General features: G+C 41.3%; 1 protein-coding gene across 5 annotated transcripts in view; it reads right to left on the bottom strand.

Annotated features, from left to right (window-relative positions):
- aldh18a1 (aldehyde dehydrogenase 18 family, member A1) overlaps positions 1-20,427 on the bottom strand; it is a 77,461-nt gene that overhangs the window by 20,609 nt on the left and 36,425 nt on the right. For 4 of the 5 annotated variants that reach the window (XM_042336684.1, XM_007910562.2, XM_007910565.2 and 1 more), the window contains 9 exons: positions 18,028-18,233; positions 16,234-16,383; positions 15,903-16,007; positions 15,173-15,325; positions 12,841-12,934; positions 7,929-8,053; positions 5,363-5,507; positions 3,234-3,307; positions 1,147-1,246 (listed from right to left, as the gene is read on the bottom strand). In XM_042336684.1, coding sequence (XP_042192618.1) covers positions 1,147-1,246; positions 3,234-3,307; positions 5,363-5,507; positions 7,929-8,053; positions 12,841-12,934; positions 15,173-15,325; positions 15,903-16,007; positions 16,234-16,383; positions 18,028-18,233 — 1,152 coding nt within the window. The remainder of the gene's footprint in view (positions 1-1,146; positions 1,247-3,233; positions 3,308-5,362; positions 5,508-7,928; positions 8,054-12,840; positions 12,935-15,172; positions 15,326-15,902; positions 16,008-16,233; positions 16,384-18,027; positions 18,234-20,427) is intronic. The other variant, XM_007910561.2, reaches the window with a different exon arrangement.

Genomic DNA, 20,427 nt, shown 5'->3' with positions numbered 1-20,427 from the left:
GAGAGACCTGGGTTCGATTCCCGGGCAGGGAGAAACGTTGGGCAAGTTTTCTTACTCCACACGCCTCTGTTTACCAGCAGTAAGTAGGAACTTGGTTGTTAGTCGATTGGCGAATCGCTTTTCCGGGGATAATAATCCCTTCAAAACAAAAATAAATTTTAAGAAATGATAATAATTTAGTCACTCGATGCACTGTCTGTGGGACGCTGCTGTGTACAATTGGCACCCACAAAATATACAGTTAATTCACTTTACAGTATATTCTGTGAAGAGCTTTGAGAGGTCTCGAAAATGTGATAAGGCGCTATATCAAATGCAAGGATTATTATTATTATTACATGGTTTCACCTCTCCCTATCTATGCAATCTCTTACACTATTATTCTGCTCGTCCCCTGCTTTTTTGATTCTGCTTTGTTGCTTTCTCAGTCCTCACAATTGATTGCTAAGCCTTCAGCCACTATGCCTTGATGCCTTGACAAACTTCTTCCTCCCCTCCCCACTTGCAAAACCCTGTTAAAAAGACATTTTTTTCCTTGGTTTTCAACATCCTTAAATTTCGTTTTTCCCTGCTTGGTTCTCTATTCTATCTGTAAAGTACTTCGAGTCACTTTATAGTATTCCTTGGTCAGTTTGCCCCACACGTTATTTTACGACTTACCATAACTTCAAGAAATCCATGCTCACACATAGACAACCATTCTCAATTCCAATATATATTTGGAAGATATAAGGTCTCTATAACCAATGCTGAGAACTTGGCAATCCTCCATTCAGGTAAGGAGTTTTTTTTAAAGGTGAAGTAAATCTTTGAAAATTCCTATCAATTTTCTAGATCCAGTTGCTCTGGTGTGTGGAGGATGAAGAATGAGGTATTCAAACCTCAAAACGTTTTCTATAATACTTAAACTTACTCTGAAAAATATTATCTAAATAAAATTACTTTTACATTGAAACTTTGCTGTTTTAAAAATATTTTTTTTTCATAACCACAAAATTATGTTTCATTCTAAGAGCATTGTGCTTCATTGCAATCAGTAAAACTCAATATGTGATCAACTAAACATGGAATGGTGAATGTAGATGTACTCAGCACAACCTTCATGCCTGGGTGATTAAAGGTCAAAATCCACCTCCATTTGCTGACCTTTACCAGCAGCTTCCTCCACATCTCTCTTGTTAGCACTCAGGATGTCCTCTCGATGGTCTGTCAGAAGATCAGCTAAGCCATGGATAATCTCCGCCCTCTGCAGAACAGATGAAGCAAACACATGACAACAGCTGTTGAGTAAGACAGAGATGGACACTGGGTGAGAGAGGATTCATCAGCAGCATAAAGCACAACACTGCAAAGATACATTGTCAGATTTAGCATCAAATGTAGACGCACGTTATTGAGATGTCTCAAAGTGCTTCACAGAATATACTATAAATTGTAGTGACAGTGTGTATTGTGGGCGAAACTTGGCAGCCAATTGCACCCAGCAGTGTCCCACAAAGTCGTGGTTTGAGTGACCAGATTATTATAGTAGTTTTTTTAGGGGGTTATTACCACGGAAAGGAATCCACCAACTGACTAACAACCGGGTTCCTACTGACTACTAGGTAAACGGAGGTGCACACATGTGTGGTGTAAGAAAACTTGCCAAGGTTTCGCCCCAACCTGACCTACCCTGAAGCACCCGGGAATCAAACACGGGGGATCTCGCTTGTGAGGAGAGTGTGCTAACCACTGACCTATAGGACTTCACAATTATCCTAAATTATTGACCCCAAAGCACTTATGATTTGATATTCTTAAAGCCAATTAGGCCCTTGGCCTCCAAAGGCAGACTGCAACTATTGACGTCACTGTTGAGGTCACTTGTAAATCACCAGCAAATATTCTCTGGCGGGGAGCATGTGTGTGGGTAATAAAAGTTGCTTGTATTGTGATGGGTTATGCTGGAAATGAAGTTCAATGAGCATGTGCGCGGAACTTGGCTATGTCTTTCTCTGTTGGATGCTGATGTGTGTTCGTCTGTGCTGGGAACTGGGAATGGGAACTGATAATCCCTTTGGGGACAAGTGATCTTTGCAAGCGAAGTGTTTCAGTACTTGAAGTCTGGTCAGAATATATCCAAATAGTGCACAGGAATATATCTAAATGGGGAAGCACAGGGCATGGGGTGTCAATAAAGAAAAGGATTTAGGATCCAAGTTCATATAAGTCATTAAAAACTAGATCACAGGTGCAGAAGAATTTTAAAAAAGGATTCTGGGCTTAATACCAAAGGGTCAGGAATATGAAAGCAAGAAAGCACGGCTGCAATTGTCTTAACCACTATAATAACCATTCTTGCATTTTATTTATATTGCCTTTTATGTCAGGTGGACGTCTCAAAGTGCTTCAGAGGATTTACTGTGAACTGTAGTGACTGTAAGAACTGGTCATAACTCATTTGTAATATTGCGTTTGCGTTTGGATGATCACCCAAGGAAGGATTTACTGGCTGTGGACAGCTTCTAGCACTGATTTACTAGATTATTATTATTGTTACTTGGAATGAATGAGTTTCTTTAGAAGGAGAAGCTTTTATATTGGAGACATTTGGGATTCAATTCTCTAAAGTTGAGGTGGTCAGATGATGATCTGATTTAGATGTTCAAAAAGGAAGTGATTTGCTAAGAGAATGACTTCCTGTTGGTCTTGCGATATCAAACAAAGGGACACATAAAAAGTGAGATCATAAAACATTTCTTTGCACTGAGAGTTGTGAGAATGTGGAACCCACTGTCTCAAACATCTCTAGAAACAGAAAGAGATAACATAGAGACAGAGACTTGGGAAGTAGGATATTAATGGTTGGGGAGAAAATGTAGGGAAATTAAAAGATTTGCCATGAATTATAAAATGGTGGAACGGCTTGATGAACTGAATGGCCTCTTTCTTTTCCTAGACTAGAAATGAGTCTGTTTGCTGATAAAAGTCTGAATCATGTACAGTATTTATAATTTGATGCTTCTTTTGTATTTTACCTACTGCTTTGTAAATATAAAAATTTATATTGATATTTAAAAAGTCATCATAGATTTAAACAAACAGACTGAGCTTAAAAGTATGAAATAGGAACTTTCCTACGCTTAATGTGGCACAAGATTGACTGGCCTTTTCTATTCTATGATTTATTTTCCTTGATATGATATTGATATATCTGTTTCCTGCTTATGGTCTGAACTAAATAACATTTTAACCTGTTCTGGTTGAAGAGAAGCCAAGGTTCTGCTTGCAGCCCGTGCCATCTCCGTTTGCTGCTCCACAGTAGGACCTGGGAGAAAAAATAGTGAATTTGGATCTTTATCAGAACGTTCCTGAACACCCTGCATAAAATTAAGGCCTGAGCAATTATCACGTACAGCACCCATGCATTTCTAAACCATAACATTCAGAACCAAGAACAGCACTAACACTCACACGACAAATTGTTACAGCATGAACAAAACTCCAAAATGCTGAATGTCTCAAGTAGGCCAAAGTACATTTGAAGGCAATATTAGTGTTTCAAGCAGGAAATTGGACTTATAAGTTTTCACTCCAGCCCCAAACATTCAGTTTGGCTGTATGTTTCGCCCACAAAACACAGTATATTCTGTGAAGTGCTTTGAGACATCTCGACCACGTGATAAGGCGCTATATCAAATACAAGGATTATTACTATTGTTATGTTCAACTCTTTCATTTCAGGATTACAATAATAATAATCCTTTAATTTGACATACAGTATTGCTTTTCTAATCAGGAGGAAATCACAAAGCATTTCACAGGGTTTACTGTATTGTGTAATCACTGTGTATTTTGTACGCAAACATGGCAGCCAATTTGTACACAGCAACATCCCACAAACAGCCATGAAGTCAATGATCAATTATTATTGGGGGGATTGTTGGCCATGACACAGAGAGATATTTGAACAGGTAGAGGGGACCTTGGATTAACGTCTCATCTAAAGGATGGTACTTCTGACAATGCAGCGTTAGCATATACCTGAAAATGCAGACAGAACCTGGGTTAGACATTTTCCATCTAAAAGACAGCATCTCCAACAATGTAGCCTCCTCCAGTACTGAATTGCAGACTACGTGAGTTCAAAGATTTGTCTTTGGGGCTTGAACTCATAACCTTCTAACTCAGAGGTGACAGTGCTACCAAATGATACAGGTTGATACATGGCATAGCTTCCACGCAAGAGCTACCTGGTCAAACTCTGGAGGAATTACTCTACTATCCTATTTCATAATCCACAACCATAAAGCAGGATGATATGTTGGGCAAGTTTCCTTACTCCACATGCCTCTGTTTACCTAGCAGTACGTAGGAATCCGGTTGTTAGTCAACTGGCGGATTGCGTTTCCGGAGGCAATAATCTCTTAAAAAAACCATAATAATAAATTGGTCACTCAAAGCACTGATAATGTCAACCAGGAGATACCAAAAAAGATCCTTAGTATGTGCTAATTTAACTATTTTAGCCAAGATGGCAGTAGGATGTCATTGCTGGAAACATGCCTGTGTGTATGGCAAAGGCAATATTCAGCTTTATTAGATAAACCTCTTTGTCAACACTCAGTGTCATACAAAGAGATGCAGAGGGCCACCACATACGAGAATGACAAATATAGATTGGTGTCATTAAGCAAGAAGAAAATAGGGTTGAGTAATTTTTCTTACAACTAACATCTTCAAAGGAGAAGGGAATTTCTCACAGTGTCCTCGCCAACACCCGCTAGATAAAATTGGTCATTCACTTCATGGCACTTTATAGGACATTGCTACGTTTACCTACAAATATACAGTCATCGCACTTCATAATAACTCCTGTGAAATGCTCTCAGATGTTTCACCAACATAAGGCACTGTATCAAATGCAAGGATTATTAATACTTTTACATGTAATCAAGGGGGTTTATCAAAAAATAAAAAATAAATGGTCACCACGACTATTTGTGGGACACTGCTGTGCGCAACTGGCTGCCGTGATTCGCCCACAAATGACAATATATTCTGGGAAGCGCTTTTGGACGTCTTGAAGACGTGATAAGGTGCTATATTAAAAGCAAGGATTATTATTATATTACCATCACAGTAACAAATCACTTTTCTGGGGTAATAATCCCTTCAGACAAAATAACAACAAAAATAATTTGGTCACTCAATCCACAACTGTTTGTGGGACATTACTGTGCACAATTGGCTGCCGCGATTCGCCCACAAATATGCAGTCAATTCACTCTACAGTATATCCTGTGAAACGCTTTGAAACAATTCAAAGATGTGATAAGGCGCTATATCAAATGCAAGGATTATTATTATAAACAACACTCACCAGCAGGCTTGACCTCAGAGAAGAAAGTTCCCACTTTTTTGCCCTCCACGATGTCAGTGATCACATGACCTGTCACCTTTGGATGGGTTCCATTTGCTATGACAACAGCTGTTCCTCCTTGCAGAGCCCAAAGGCCGGCTTTCACCTGCATTACAACATCTGTATCACAGAATTGTCCTCATAAAGAATGAATATTACTTCAGAGTGAGTTACAGGCTGGGCCTGAGCTGAACTAGAACCAAGGTGCCAGCATTTGGGAAGTTTGCTTAATGTACATAATGTGAGGTGAACTGGTTGATTTTCAGCCTTTAATTCTTCTTTCTGTTGGTATTAAATCCATCATTTTTTTAAAAAAGTGAAGGGGTTAAAGCCCAGAGTGCAGGATACTAATGTGTAAACAAATAAGATCTAAAAAGACAGATTAATCAGAATGTGCATGTCTCAAAATGACTATTGATATCCATGCAGTCAGTCCCAATATACCTTGCTGTGACTCCACTTCTCCAAGTGTGTCAATCCATCAAAACACATTATGACATTCTTTAGTTCTTTTGTAAAATCAAGAGGTTTGGTCATATAAAACTACAATTGGTGGAATAAAGAAATTCTGATAGGAATTGGGAGAAAGGCTTCAGAAAATGGCAAAAACCATTGAGGTCCAGTGGAGAGCCTCAATTAAATGAAAGGTCCAAGCAGAATGTTTAAGAGAAGAGGTACAATTGATTTTTTTGATCGTCACACAGGGGTCTGACGCATTTGGAAAACAATCACCATGCTTAAGAGTATCCAAACCAGAGTTCCACCTATACATGGACATTTTCCTGTGTCTGGGATAGAATGTGCACTCTTTCCCTGGAGGGATGTATCTCAGCTAATGCTGGAGCGTATTAAGCACATGTTGGTGAGCCAAGGCTTGGATACCCTAGAGTGGGTGTTAAGGATGAAATTAAACCAGCTAAAGCTGCTTTACATGACATCAATAGCCCTCCTGGCAAGCTTCCTGTGGTTTGTCCAAGTAGGAACACCTTTGCCTTGAGCTGCCAAGAGAGAACAATCCATTCTCCAAGATGATTCTCCAAGTCCTGAAAAGAGCCAAGATGCCTAGTCTGTCACCAGCAGTGACTTGGCAAACTGCAGACCAACCTGCTCAGGTCAAACTGCCAAAAGGGCTTAGCTCGATACTGATACTTCACCTTGGAGTCAGCTCAGTTCTCAGAAGATGTTGCTTACTTCACCCCAAAGGAAGACATAAGAGAAAACAAATCAATGTAGATTCACACATTGAAGGGGAAGGAAATTCAATGGGAAGTATTTTCTGTGCTCTCTCTAGCTATTGTAAACAATTCTAATTTGATAAAGTACATTATCCCGTTAACAAGATTTCCTGGCCTACCAGTCATTGAATAAACAGAAACGACAAAAACAAGAACAAGTATATGCTACATTGAAATCCAATCTGTAGGATTATTATTAGTAATATTTTTTAAATATTTAATTTTATAATTTTTCCTTTAGAATTACACAACCTCAAGCAGGGACAGAAGATGATAACAGCGTTTGTAATATAAGCAAGAAAATGATCTAGAAGTTTCCCCTATAGTGATGATCAAAATCACACGATTAGCAGCTCAAAAATGCCCCAATCAGGGAGATGAGGATGCCGGTCTTAGAGAAGGATGGCACAGACTATCAGGAGCACTGCTGGTTTATTCCATGTTGAGGTGGTGGGGAAAAGTTGTTTACAATATAGATGTCAGAAAATGTTTCTTTATCCAGAGGGCAACTAATGGCTGGAACAGGTTACCAGGAATGTGTCTGACACAAGGAGATTGGATTTATTTGTGGAGTCCTGTAGCACAGTGATTAGAGCACTCGCCTTGCAAGCGAGACACCTGGGTTCAATTCCCGGCAGGTCAGGGCGAAACCTTGGGCAAGTTTACTTACTCCACACGCCTAATAATAATCACTTCAAAACAAAATAATAATAAATTGGTCATTTTCAACCCACGACTGTTTGTGGACACTGCTGTGCACAATTGGCTGCCGCGTTTCGCCCACAAATATATAGTAAATTCACTTTACAGCATATTCTGTGAAGCGCTTTGAGACGTCTAGAAGACGTGAAAAACTCTATATCAAATGCAAGGATTATTATTATTATAATTTTAAAAATAGCTTGATAATGCGATTGGAGGGTATTCTGGACGGATGGGATCAGATAGATTGAAGGGATTTCTTCTTCTGAACTAATCTTGTTATCTTGTGAATTCTGAAGGTATCAGATAAATTGAAACCTAATAGTTTGTTTAACATGGTAACATGTATAAGGGGATTGATCAGATGGCCTGCATTGGTTCTTTCTGGTCCTGTACATAACTAAGGTGCAAAATACACTGTAAGAAAGGAAGGGAATTAACCAGAGGATACGTCTGAATGGACCATTTCCAGAATATCTGAATCAGGCAGCCTTTGCCTGTTTGGTAATTACAATCCTTTTAACGTCCTATATCCTATGTTCACCTCCAAGGCCCTTTCTGATTATTTTCCAGTTACTTGTTTTTTGTACCTTCGCCTCCATGCCTCCAAGGCCCACTCTGGATTTCGTCCCAAAGGCAATAGACTGTTGGTCTCCAGGATAAAAGGTATCAATAAGTTTAGCATCATCTGAACCAGGAGGATTATCAAAAAGACCTGAAGGAAATGCAAACACCTTTTCTGAGATTCTCCAAGAAATGAAACCATCATTCACAAAAGCAAATTTACACAGAAACAATTTCAGACAGGAGCAGATCGCTGGTCTATATCACTACTCAATTTCCAACAAGTTTGCTTGAAAGTAAATAGCATAACATAACATGTAGGAGCAGGAGTAGGCCATTCGGCCCTTCGAGCCTGCCCCGCCATTCAATCATGGCTGATCTTCTAATCTAACTCCAGCTAATAACCAACCCTGCCTTATCCCCATAATCCCTTAATCCATTTTGCAATAAGAAATCTATCTATCTCGGTCTTGAATATGTTCAAGGACTGAGCATCAACAGCTCTTCCATTCCATACATTCACCACCCTTTGAGTGAAGAAGTTCTTCCTCAACTCAGTGCGAAAGGGCTGGTCTCTGATTTTAACAACAACAACAACAAGATTCTATTTATAGAGCGCCTTTCACGTCGGGAGGAAGTCCCAAGGTGCTGTACAGTTGGGTCAGGACCCGAGCCGGGGGGAAATGGTCAGAGTTAGGGGAGGGGAGGGAGGGAGCGAGAAGGGGGTAGAGAGTCGAGAGGGGAGCTGAAGGCACGGTCAAAGAGAAAGGTCTTGAGACCGGCCTTGAAGGAGGAAAGGGAGGAAGCGGTGAAGGCACTGGGGGATGGAGTTCCAGAGCCTAGGGGCTGAGAGGCTGAAGGCCCGGCCACCGATGGTAGGGCGGTTGGGGCGGGGAATGTAGAGCAGACCGGAGCCAGAGGAACGGAGGGTACGGGCAGGTAGATAGGGGGATAGTGGATCAGAGAGGTAGGAGGGAGCAAGGCCGTGAATGGCCTTGTAGGTGAGGATGAGGATCTTGAATCGATCCTCTGGGGGATGGGGAGCCAGTGGAGGCGAGCGAGGGTGGGAGTGATGGATGACTTCGCACTTCCCTACGTTATACTTCATCTGCCACCTATCTGCCCAATCACCTAACCTATCTATGTCTCGCTGCATTTTTTAAATCTCGTCCTTTGTGTTAACACTTCCTCCTAGTTTTGTGTCATCCACGAATTTAGATATATTAACTTCGATGTCCTCATCTAGATCGTTGATGTAGGTGGTAAATAGCTGAGGTCCAAGGACTGATCCTTGTGGCACTCCACTAGTCACATCCCACCAATCTGAAAAGGACCCGTTTATCCCTACTCTTTGTTTCCTACCTGTTAACCATTCCCCAATCCACGTTAATATGCTCCCCCCAATTCCATGAGCCCTTATCTTTTGGACTAAGCTTTTATGCGGCACCTTATCGAATGCCTTCTGGAAGTCCAAATAGACCACATCCGCTGATTGACCCTTATCGAGTTTACTGGAAATATCCTCAAAAAACTCTATGAGATTTGTCAAACATGACATCCCTTTTGTAAAGCCGTGTTGACTTGACCTAATTATATTGTGCCCTAAATACTGCACTACCACATCCTTAATCAATGATTCTAAAAAATTTCCTATCACTGATGTGAGACTAACTGCCTATAGTTCCCCATCTTTTCCTTTCCACCTTTTTTAAATAGTGGTGTGACATTTGCGATCTTCCAATCCATGGGGACTGTTCCAGAATCCAAGGAATTTTGGAAGATCAAACACAAGGCCTCCACTATCTCATAAGTTCCCTCTTTTAAAACCCTGAGATACAAGCCATCCGGACCAGGGGATTTGTCACTTTTTAGTGCTAACAGTTTCCCTCGCACCAATTCTCTACTCATGAAAGTTGCTCCCTGTCCTTATCCCTTGGTGCATCTCTATTGCTGGCAGACTTGTTGTGTCTTCTCAGGTGAAGACAGATGCAAAGTACCCATTTAGGGACTCTGCCGTGTCCTTATCCCCCATTACAACTTCTCCCGTCTCTGACTGAAGTGGACCTACATTTACCCTCACTCGCCTATTCCTCTTAATATACTTGTAAAAACTTTTACAATCAGACTTATTGTTCGTCGCTCGCTTACCCTCATACTCCTTTTTCTCGCTCTTAATGAGTTTTTTAGTTTTTTTTGCTGGTTTCTAAAACTCTCCCAATCTTCAGATTTGCTGCTTTTCTTGGCAGTTTTATAAGCTTTTTCTTTTAATTTGATGCTTTCCCTAACTGCTCTAGTTAGCCACGGATGAATTGCTTTCCCTGTGATACTCTTATTCCGCAAGGGAATATGCGACCGCTGAGAATTTTGCACTACATCCTTAAATATTTACCACTGTTGGTCTACATTTTTACCTCTTAATCTTATTCTCCACTTTATTTTATCTAAATCTTTCCGCATACCTACAAAATTAGCCCTATTTAAATTCAGAATACTTGCCTTGGATTTAACTATCTCCCTCTCAAACTTAATGCAGAATTCAATCATATTGTGATCACTCTGCCCTCAAGGATTCTTAATACCTGCACTGCCAACTCGCCCTGTTTCAATACACAAAACAAGGTCTAGGATGGCCTGTCCCAGTTGGTTCTTGGCATGCTGATCTAGAAAGTTATCTCTCATACACTCAATGAACTCTTCTTCTGACCTGCTTTTGCCAATTTGGTTTTCCCAATCCATGTGGAGATTGAAATCACCCACTAATATCGCTTTACCTTTCCTGCATGTTCCACTGATTTCTTGATTAATACCCTGTGCTATATTGTGATCACTGTTCGGGGTCTATAAACCACTCCCATTAATATTTTCTGCCCTTTATTATTTTTTTATTTCCACCCATATTGTCTCGACCTCCTGGTCATCGGATTTCAGATCTTTCCTCTCCACTGCTTTTATTTCATCACTAATTAACAGGGCTATTCCCCCACCTCTTTTCCCACAGTGCCGATTTTTCCTGTAAACTGAGAACCCTGAAATATTTAACTCCCACTCCAGATCTCCTTGTAACCACATTTCAGTGATGGCTACTAGATCGTACCCATATATGTCTATCTGTGCTTTTAATTCATCAGTTTTATTCCGAATGCTTTGCGCATTCAGATATAACATTTTTACTTTCCTACCATTTTCTCTACTCTCTGATTCCTTATCTACTTTGCCAAGTTTCTTACCCCTAGTTAACATATTCCTATTATCTGGCATGCTATTCTGCACTGTCATCTTTACTTTTTCTAATGCTAACTTATGGTTTCTCTTACCTATATATTCCCCCCCCTTTTACTAGTTTAAATTCCTATTTATTTCCCTGTTTATTAGTTTAGCTAGGACATTTGTCCCAGCATGATTTAAATGCAGCCCTTCTCTCTGAAAGAGCTCTCTTTTGCTCCAATACTCGTGCCAATGGCCCATAAAAAGAAACCCCTGAGTTCCGCACCACTCTTTTAGCCATGCGTTCAAGACAAGTTTTTGACAAGTTTCCTGAATATTTTTAAACAGGAAATTGTCTAGTTCTTTTTTTAAGTGTTTTCAGTATCCTGTTCTGTCACCTGTGCCTATTCCACATCCTTCCTGCCCTTTTAATAAATTCAATATTTTAATATTTGCTATTTTGAAGACTCATTGTTCTTGAATTTCATACAGCGCAGAACTTACTTCAATGGAAATATCTCCTAATTTTAAATATGTTTAAGTCTAGGCGATGGAACCAATCTAGATGCCTTGACTGCACATAGTGCTTCAGTTATGGTCTCTTCAAAACCACAAACCATTTTAAGATAACGTCTCTAGATTTTTCATCACCATTAGCTTTAGATATCAACATTTTGTTTGCTGACGTAATTATCGAGGAACATTGTATTGAGGGTTTTAGTGGCATGTCTACCAAAATCCCAAGGTCTCTTTGCTGTTCTAATACCTTAAGTACATTTCTATTTAACACATATTCTGCACTTTCTTTCTGCTGCTGATTTATATATTTTTATGTTTCTTTGCATTCAACTGCATCTGACAACTTTCTGCCTATATACACAGCTTCTCCCTCTGAATTTGTGTACACTGATTTTCAGCATTTACCACTTGCTCCCAGTTTGATGTCATCAGCAGATTTGGATAACAATGATGTGACCAATCAAACTATTTTTAAAAATAATAAATTCCAAGCCCAAGTTCCAACCCTTGTGACACACGACCAACAAGTAGTTTCCATGCACTTTGCCTAAATTATATAAAAGCTATGCACCTTGGCATTCCCCAGTTACCAGCCCAGTTACCTAACTAGATCTGCACTGTATTCTCACACTTCAAAATGCATGACTACCTCACACTCTTCTGCATTGTAATCTCTATGATTCACATCCAAATCGTTCCACAATCTTACCCCACTCACCCTCTGCAACTTCCTACCAACCTGGCCACTCGCTTTGCTCAGTGAACACTGGTCTGCTTCATGACCCAATCCTATCCATCCCACAAAGGTGTCGGCAGGCCATTCAGCCATTCTGTCCCTGGTCTACTCTATCCCAGAATCCTTCCCCTCAGTCAAGGCATGTGTCAAAATGTACCTCTTTGACCGTGATTTCGATCAACTTTCCCTCTGCCCCCAACTTGTCTCCCTCCCCCAACGTGGGTGCCCAGTCAGAATTATCAAATGCATTGAAATGTCCTCCTTTTTTACACAAGTGTAAATTATATTGTATTCTATTGTATAATTCTATCACACAGCATTACATAGTGTCAATCCATGGCCTAGTGGCCCAGGAGCCAATTATGAAAGAATATCCCTTTAACATGTTCTTTGCTTAGACTCCACCCCATGCCCACCACTGAATGTACACTTTACTGGAATTTCACAGAACAACATAATGGCCCCACATGGTCACCCACCTTCCACATCAGAAAGGATGATCAGCAGATCTGCTTTCATTTCCACAGCCAGTCGAGCTGCCAGACTGTCATTATCCTTGATACTGATCATCTGCTTGAGTATAAATGACACAATAAGAGGACATTGTACAATTCAACAAATACACTTCAGGCTGAAAAGAGATCATCAGCAACAAACTATTATTTCTGACACAAAAAATAAAGGAAAAAGTTCTTTAAACTACACAACTTCGTCACCAGGTTCATTCTCAACCAAACCCAAAGAAACAAATAATAGAAAAGATTTCACCACTTAATAGAATCAACTAGATTTGCAAAATGAAAATCTGATTAGATTTCCTATCTTGTATTCCAATGCAAGCATCTTCAAAGAGCAAGATAAACCACATGTTGTTTCTCAAAACGTGTGTGGTTGTGGCTTATCTTGCTTATCTCAAAGAATTCTGCCGAGGATATGTAAAGAAACACCATTGTTTTTATGCTGTCACTAACTACCCCCCTGGAAATATCTACTCCACCACATCTTTCTGGACATTGTATCCACTCATCCCAGTTAACATCCTTGTAAGTCTGCACTCTCTCTGATGCTATAATATCCTTTCTGTAATATGGCAACTAGAACCTCATAGTTCTCCAAATGTGGTCTACCAAGATTTTATATGAATTCAATATTACTTCCCTATTTTTATTCTAACCCTCTGTACACATTTAAAAACTTTTATTTATTGGTGAGCGAGGTTAGGCAGCTCACACCCATTAACCCAATTAAACCCAAACGTCTTACATTGGGAACAAGGGTTTTCCCCACAGACAAGCCCCTCCCCCCCAAACTCTTTCGGACCCAAATTGTCAAAGGACATTGTGACTTGAACCATGTCTTCACGACCCCCAGAACAGGTCAGGTGATGGGATGGCCTCACTGGCAGGGCAAGTCTGGCCTGAGCCAGAGACCAGGTGCTCAACTGATTCCAGTGTTTTCCCTTCCTCTCTGTGAGGGATTTCAGTGCGTGGGTGGGTGTGTGTGAGGGCAGATCACACTCCTCAGGTAGGAATTGCTGCAATATCAACCCCAAACAAACAGAGGGGTGGACAGCACAACTGTAGCCAGGACCTCAATCCGTTCCGTATCCAGTTCTGGGCGAGATCGGGTCACAACACAAGCCAATCTCAACAGGAGAGGAATGTTCCCAGCTTTTGCTTTAGCTCAAGGAGTAACTGATGTGAACAGAAACTGCACTTGATCTTAGCCAAAAGGCCAAGAAAGCAACTCCTCTGTACACATAATGGACATAAAGCCAAGGACTTTATTTGTATTCTTTATTTGTCTAGACTGCTAACTTTGGAGTCTTGTGAATCTGAATCCTTACGTCCCTTTGCTCCTCTTCCCCTTTCACTTCTTATCATCCAAGGTATAGTTGGCTTCTTATATTTTTACAAAAATAAATCACTTCATACACGCCTTCATAACATTGAGGCTCGACTATGCAAACTCCTTGCTTGTCGGCCTTCCCAACTCCACAGGCTGCAGATCATCCAGAGCTAACTTTGCAGCCTGTGTCCTCTCCCGCACCAGACTCCGTGACCCTATCACCCCCATCGTTGCCCAATTCCACTGGCTTCCCATCACACAGAGGATACAGTTCAAGATCCTGGTCCTCACCTTCAAAGCCCTCCTTCAAAACCTCTGCAACCTCCTAACCCCCTACCGTCCTGCTCACTCCCTCCGCTCAGCGGGCTCCGGCCTGCTTCATGTCCCCCGCCTTGCCCACCCCACCATTGGCGGGTGGGTTTTCTGCCACTCTGCTCCCACCCTCTGGAACTCCACCCCGCAGTGCCTCCGCCTCGAACCTCCCTCGCCACCTTCAAGACACATCTCAAGACCCTCCTCTTCAACCGTGCTTTTGATCACCCTGCTTCCCCACCTGCCCCCCAACCTCCCCAATCCCGATCCCCAGCTTGGGTCCGAAACACTGACTGTCCAGCACCTTGGGATGTCCTCCCGACGTGAAAAGTGCTATACAAATGTAATTTTGTTGTTGTTGTTCATGTTCACCACCCATTTCCTCTATTAAATTTCAACGCCCATTCTGCAAGGCTATTTATGTCTTCCATTATTTATCAGATCACTTGCCTACAAATATACAGTCAATTCATTTTACAGTATATTCTGTGAAGCGCTTTGAGACGTCTAGAAGACATGAAAAGCGTTATATCAAATGCAAGGATTATTATTATATCCCCAATTGGTGCCATATGGGAAAAAAAGAGCCATTTAAACGTCTCATGTCTTTCCAAAGGACAGTAATACCCCTCTGTTTCCACCATCACCTACCCCCTGCAGATCACTATTAGGCTCAGGTGGAGGAACCACAGCGTCATTTGTGTTGATAATTGGAACAATGTTCATTCGAAGAAGTTCATGTAAAGTGCTGCTTAAGTTCACTCGCTTCTGGTCATCATGGAAATCCAAGTTTGTTACAAGTATCTGGAGACAAAAATAGGTAATAAAATGAAAATCTCTTTTCTTATATTCAATTCCTGTTGTTTACAAAATAGAATTCTAAAAATTACAGCTCAGGAGGTCTTTCGATTTATTGTGTCTGTGCGAGTGTGTCTGTTTCCCCGGCGAGTATGTCTGTCTCCCCAGCGGAGCTATCTGCTTTAATCCCGTTCCACTTTTCTTTCCCCAAACACATTAATATTGTTTCTCTCCAGATACTTTCCAATTTCCTTTAAAATAGCTTTGTGGACTCAGCTTCAACAGCCACTTGAGAAAGTACTCCACATTGTAACTATTCTCTTTTTCTTTGGGTGATAATCCTTAATTTGTGCTTTCTTGTTACTGACTCACCGATCAGTGAAAATAGTTTTTCTCTGTTTAACTAACGCTCCAACAAAACAGTTTCAAATTTTCAAGTCTTTCTACAAAAAATAATCTTGCATTGCTCACTATCATCCTAGTTAAAGTATAACAAAATGTACCAGTTAATCTAATTTAGACATGAATAGTGATGCAAACCACGGTTCTACAATTATAACACAGAAACAATAAAGTAACAGACCTGAGCAGCACAAATACTGTACTGTGTGAACATTGCTTCGTACAGAGCCATCAGCCCACTCTGTCCAGCTGCAGCACAAGCTCGAGCCTCCAGCATAGGCACAGACTGTGGAGAATGTTTTTTTGAAAAATTACACTTTTAAACACAGAAGTCTATAATTATAGAATGTTCCAGCACAGAACTTGGCACATCAAGTCTTCTCCAATGATCTAATGTAATCCCACTTTCCTGTCTACTCCTCATAGCTTCCAGTATTCCTCTTTTTCAAGCATCAAACCAATTCCCTTCCAAAACAATCTATGGACCCCGTCTCAATATCCTTTCAACTCACCATATCTTTTAACTGGTTCTGTCCAGACTGCAGTGCTTGCCGCACACTTTGTGAGAGCAGGATTTCATGCCTAAGGCGTTGCCTGCCAAAAGCCACTGCTCCACTTGTTACTATCATCATCTCTCGGTCTTGGTTCTTCAATACAGACACCTAAGGGAGCAAAATGAATTGAAAGAAGGTAAACCCTTAACGCTGAGATTAAGATATAATTTATTCAATAAGTAATCATAAAATAAATAATCCTTGCATTTGTTACAGAGCCATTCACGTCAGAAGAATGTCTTAAATACCTTCACATGAATTTACTATCAATGTATTGACTATGATTCTGTAGGTGAACCTGCAGTCAATTTACACCCATCAATGTCCCCAAATCAGCTATGAGTTGCAAGACCAATTTTATTTTGGGGGAATTGTTATAATACAATACAAATTTACATTTATATAGCGCCTTTAACGTCTGGATGGCACAAAGCGCGTAACAGCATTGGCTGGACATCGAACCTGAGGGTGGAAGCCGTGGGAGGGCAAAGATGACTAAAAGTGCAGGCAAAGAATTAAGTCTGGAGATGGACCATAGATAAGGCCAGGGTGGGAAGGAGTCAGAGAAACTGTGGGATGGAGTTCCAGAGAGTGGGAGCAGAAAGACTGAAAGCCGGCCTGTGGATCATCTGAAGGACACCACCTTGAGTAATGCGGCACACCTCTCGGATTGTATTGGAGTTGAAATCAGACTGTGAGGATCAAAGTCATGACAAAGGGCTTGAACCTACAAGCTTCTGATTCAGAGGCAAGAGTCCTACCAACTGAGCCAGGCTAACATACAGAAGTAAAGTTGCTATGGAAAGGAACAGAAACAGAGACTTGGCTTAATCTGGGAAAGAACTAGGAGCATAACTTCCATGTTGCCAAATTGTGTGAAGTCCTGTAGCTCAGTGGTTAGAGCACTCGCTTTGCAAGTGAGAGACCTGAGTTCAATTCCAGGCAGAGGGCGAAACCTTGGGCAAGTTTCCTTACTCCACACAGAGCCTAATAATAATCCCTCCAAACCAAAAACAATAATAAATTGGTCATTTTCAATCTACGACTGTTTGTGGGACATTGCTGTGCGCAATTGGCTGCCGCGTTCGCCCACAAATATACAGTCAATTCACTTTACAGTGTGTTCTGTGAAGCGCTTTGCGACGTCCTCCCAACGTGAAAAGCGCTATATCAAATGCAAGGATTATTATTTATTAAATTGTATGGAAAAAAGGTGTGTCTGTGTGTGTGGGGGGGTAGTGGGGGAAGTGTGGGGGGAGGGTGTGTGTGTGGCGGGGAGGCTGTGGGAGGAGGGTGTGTGGAGAGGGTAAGGGGAGAATGTGTGTCTGTGTGGCGGGGGTGGCCATGTGGGGGGGGGGCAAGGGTGTATGTGGGGGGGCAAGGGAGTATTTGGCAGGGGGGCAAGGATGGAGAGGATGTGAGGTGTGCATGTGGAAAGGGGAACAATGTCCTCACATTTGCACGGAATTGTTTTCAATGAGGCACATGGAAGAGCCCTGGTGCTCTCACGGATAATCCTTAACACGAGGTGGAAGTCCTGCAACACTATGTGGCCATCCTGCATAAATTAGACGGTTACCTTGATCATTGTATCCCTAGTTGAAAACTTTTATCTCGTTGATATTTTATATAACAGAGAAACTTGAACCTTATGTCACTCAGTGAAAATTCCTTCCTGTGCCTTAAATAGGATTTCTCTTGTAGAATATTTATACATGACATAAAATATTGAACAAGATTGTTCCACATCACCTGCTCGACAATGGAGGCAAGTCTTCCCAGTGCAAGTCCACACTCATCACCTCGGGTTAAGACAGCACTGCCCAGCTTTACCACAATGCGTTTCGCTTGTTTAAGATCACTCCGGTGGCCAAAGCAATTCCCTTGAGTGCGACTTAAAGGAACAGTAATAAATGGAATGTTACTCCAATGGCGGACGGATCTGTGCGCTGGCAGGCCTGCAGAAAGCACAGAAATTGGATCAGCAAATTCAAGAACACAATTTTAACTCAAGCCTAACAATAATGTTTTGTCCCATTCTTCTACTTATCTGTGAACTTTGTGAGCCTCATTAAACAATGCCATTTCCAATCATCAAATACTTTATTTCAGCTTGAGGTCTGGAGGAATTTTCTGCCTGCTGCTGACAATCAGCATAGTCCACAAACTGCAGTCACCAACATTTACTTACAAGAACAAACAGGACGCTCACAACAACAACAAATTATATTTGTACAGTATCTCCAGTTTGTGGAGTCCTGTAGCTCAGTGGTTAGAGCACTCGCTTTGCAAGCGAGAGACCTGAGTTCAATTCCAGACAGGGCGAAACCTTGGGCAAGTTTCCTTACCCCACACGGCTAATAATAATCCCTCCAAAAAAAACAATAATAAATTGATCATTTTCAATCCACGACTGTTTGAGGGACACAGCTGTGCGCAATTGGCTGCCGCGTTCGCCCACAAATATACAGTCAATTCACTTTATAGTATATTCTGTGAAGCACTTTGGGACGTCTAGAAGACGTGAAAAGCGCTATATCAAATGCAAGGATTATTATTATCTCATTCTGCTTTCCCCCACCTCTGCAAACATCGACCAGCTCTCCCCTCAGGCCGCCAAGACCTTCATCCATGCATTCCTTACATCTAGGCTCGACTACACGCAGCTCGGTTATTTAATAATAATCAGGCAGGGACCCTTCAATCGATGAGATTACCCAATATATAGGCACACGTTTCTGAAAGGCATTACATAAATCATGCAGGCAGCCATGGGTGGTATGGAAATTCATCGTACCCACTACGATGATTTGATTACAGCAGCTTTGCGAGCATGGGATTTGACATCACATTTAAGATTGGCTAAGGCAGGCAAGCAGAAGGCAGAGGGGTGCGCGGTGGAAGGACCCTGGATCCCTGGACGAAACCGCAATCGCGGAATGGGATGGAGTCAAAGAGGAAGAGGAGGTTTTAACCAAAGGAGGACTAACCAACTCCCAGGCAATTGCTACAAATGCAATAAACCAACATTGCAATAAGTGACAATGTAGATCATGGAGACGAGAGGGTCTATCCTCTAGACAAGCTCCAAATAACAACAATGATAAACCAATGATAAAATTTGCTGGTTGATACAGAAAAAGGAGAGATTGGAGGTTGTGTTGAAAATGGGAAGCCAGACAGGGAGATGCAGACAAAAAATTAAAAGGGCATAAAATTAAAAGCAGTTTTGGTAAATGGGCAAAGCTGAAAAAGTGCAGAAGAACAATGGTTCACTGCAAGGTTTAAAAGACAACATGGGACAAATTAATTCTACAAAGAAATCAAGTTGGGAAGAAACGTTGGGACAAATGGTTACTTCTGAATTTGAAAAGGTACGGAAGGAGTTAAAAGCAATGAGACAACTGATTGAGCAACATATAGATCCTAGTGTTCCACCGATATGCCTCTAGACAGAACATTTAGATGACTTATTGGCTAATCTGAAAGCACTCAAACAGTTAAATCTGCTTGATACATATGAGGAATAAGGAAAGGTCAAAATGCTGCTCTCTCAAATAAAGAAATTAACAGAAGTTGAGTGAGAGAATAGGATGGGTTTAGTGAATAAAAACAGCAAGAGAAAGATGTATACAGCATTTTTTTAAATTCATACTGCAGCCACTGACTGTGAGCACTTTCAATTCACTGACTACTAACACTCTGGTTTGTGTAAATAAACAGACACTCACTGCTTCATGCTGACAGGCACAGGCTGCTCAAAGCATTAACCCTTTGGTTTCCACATAAAGTTAAACTGTTTTTACAGCTAATGATCATGTCCAAGCTACAATTGAATCCCTGGTAAAGCCAGTAGTGCAAGTATTTTGAGGCAGTAGCACAAATAGATCAAATTTCTATTCCCACCTCACATGATGGTCACCAACTTTACTGCCATCATATTAACCAACTGAAGTGTTTAAAGAAACGGGAGATCTTATTTTGTGATTTAGTTCCTACAGATACTGACAATGGCTCGTTACACCCTATGGAGGTCACCTTCAATGCAGCGACTTCTTCTGGGACGACTTATACTTCACTTGCCCTTCCACCCACAAAGCCAGTCTTCATATTCAATTTTAGCTCGACCGTCTTGGCGGGTGTGGGGGGGGG

The sequence above is a fragment of the Callorhinchus milii genome, unplaced genomic scaffold (assembly GCF_018977255.1).
Source record: "Callorhinchus milii isolate IMCB2004 unplaced genomic scaffold, IMCB_Cmil_1.0 Scaffold7, whole genome shotgun sequence".
NCBI lineage: Eukaryota > Metazoa > Chordata > Chondrichthyes > Chimaeriformes > Callorhinchidae > Callorhinchus > Callorhinchus milii.
This window is presented reverse-complemented; position numbering and strand designations above follow the sequence as displayed.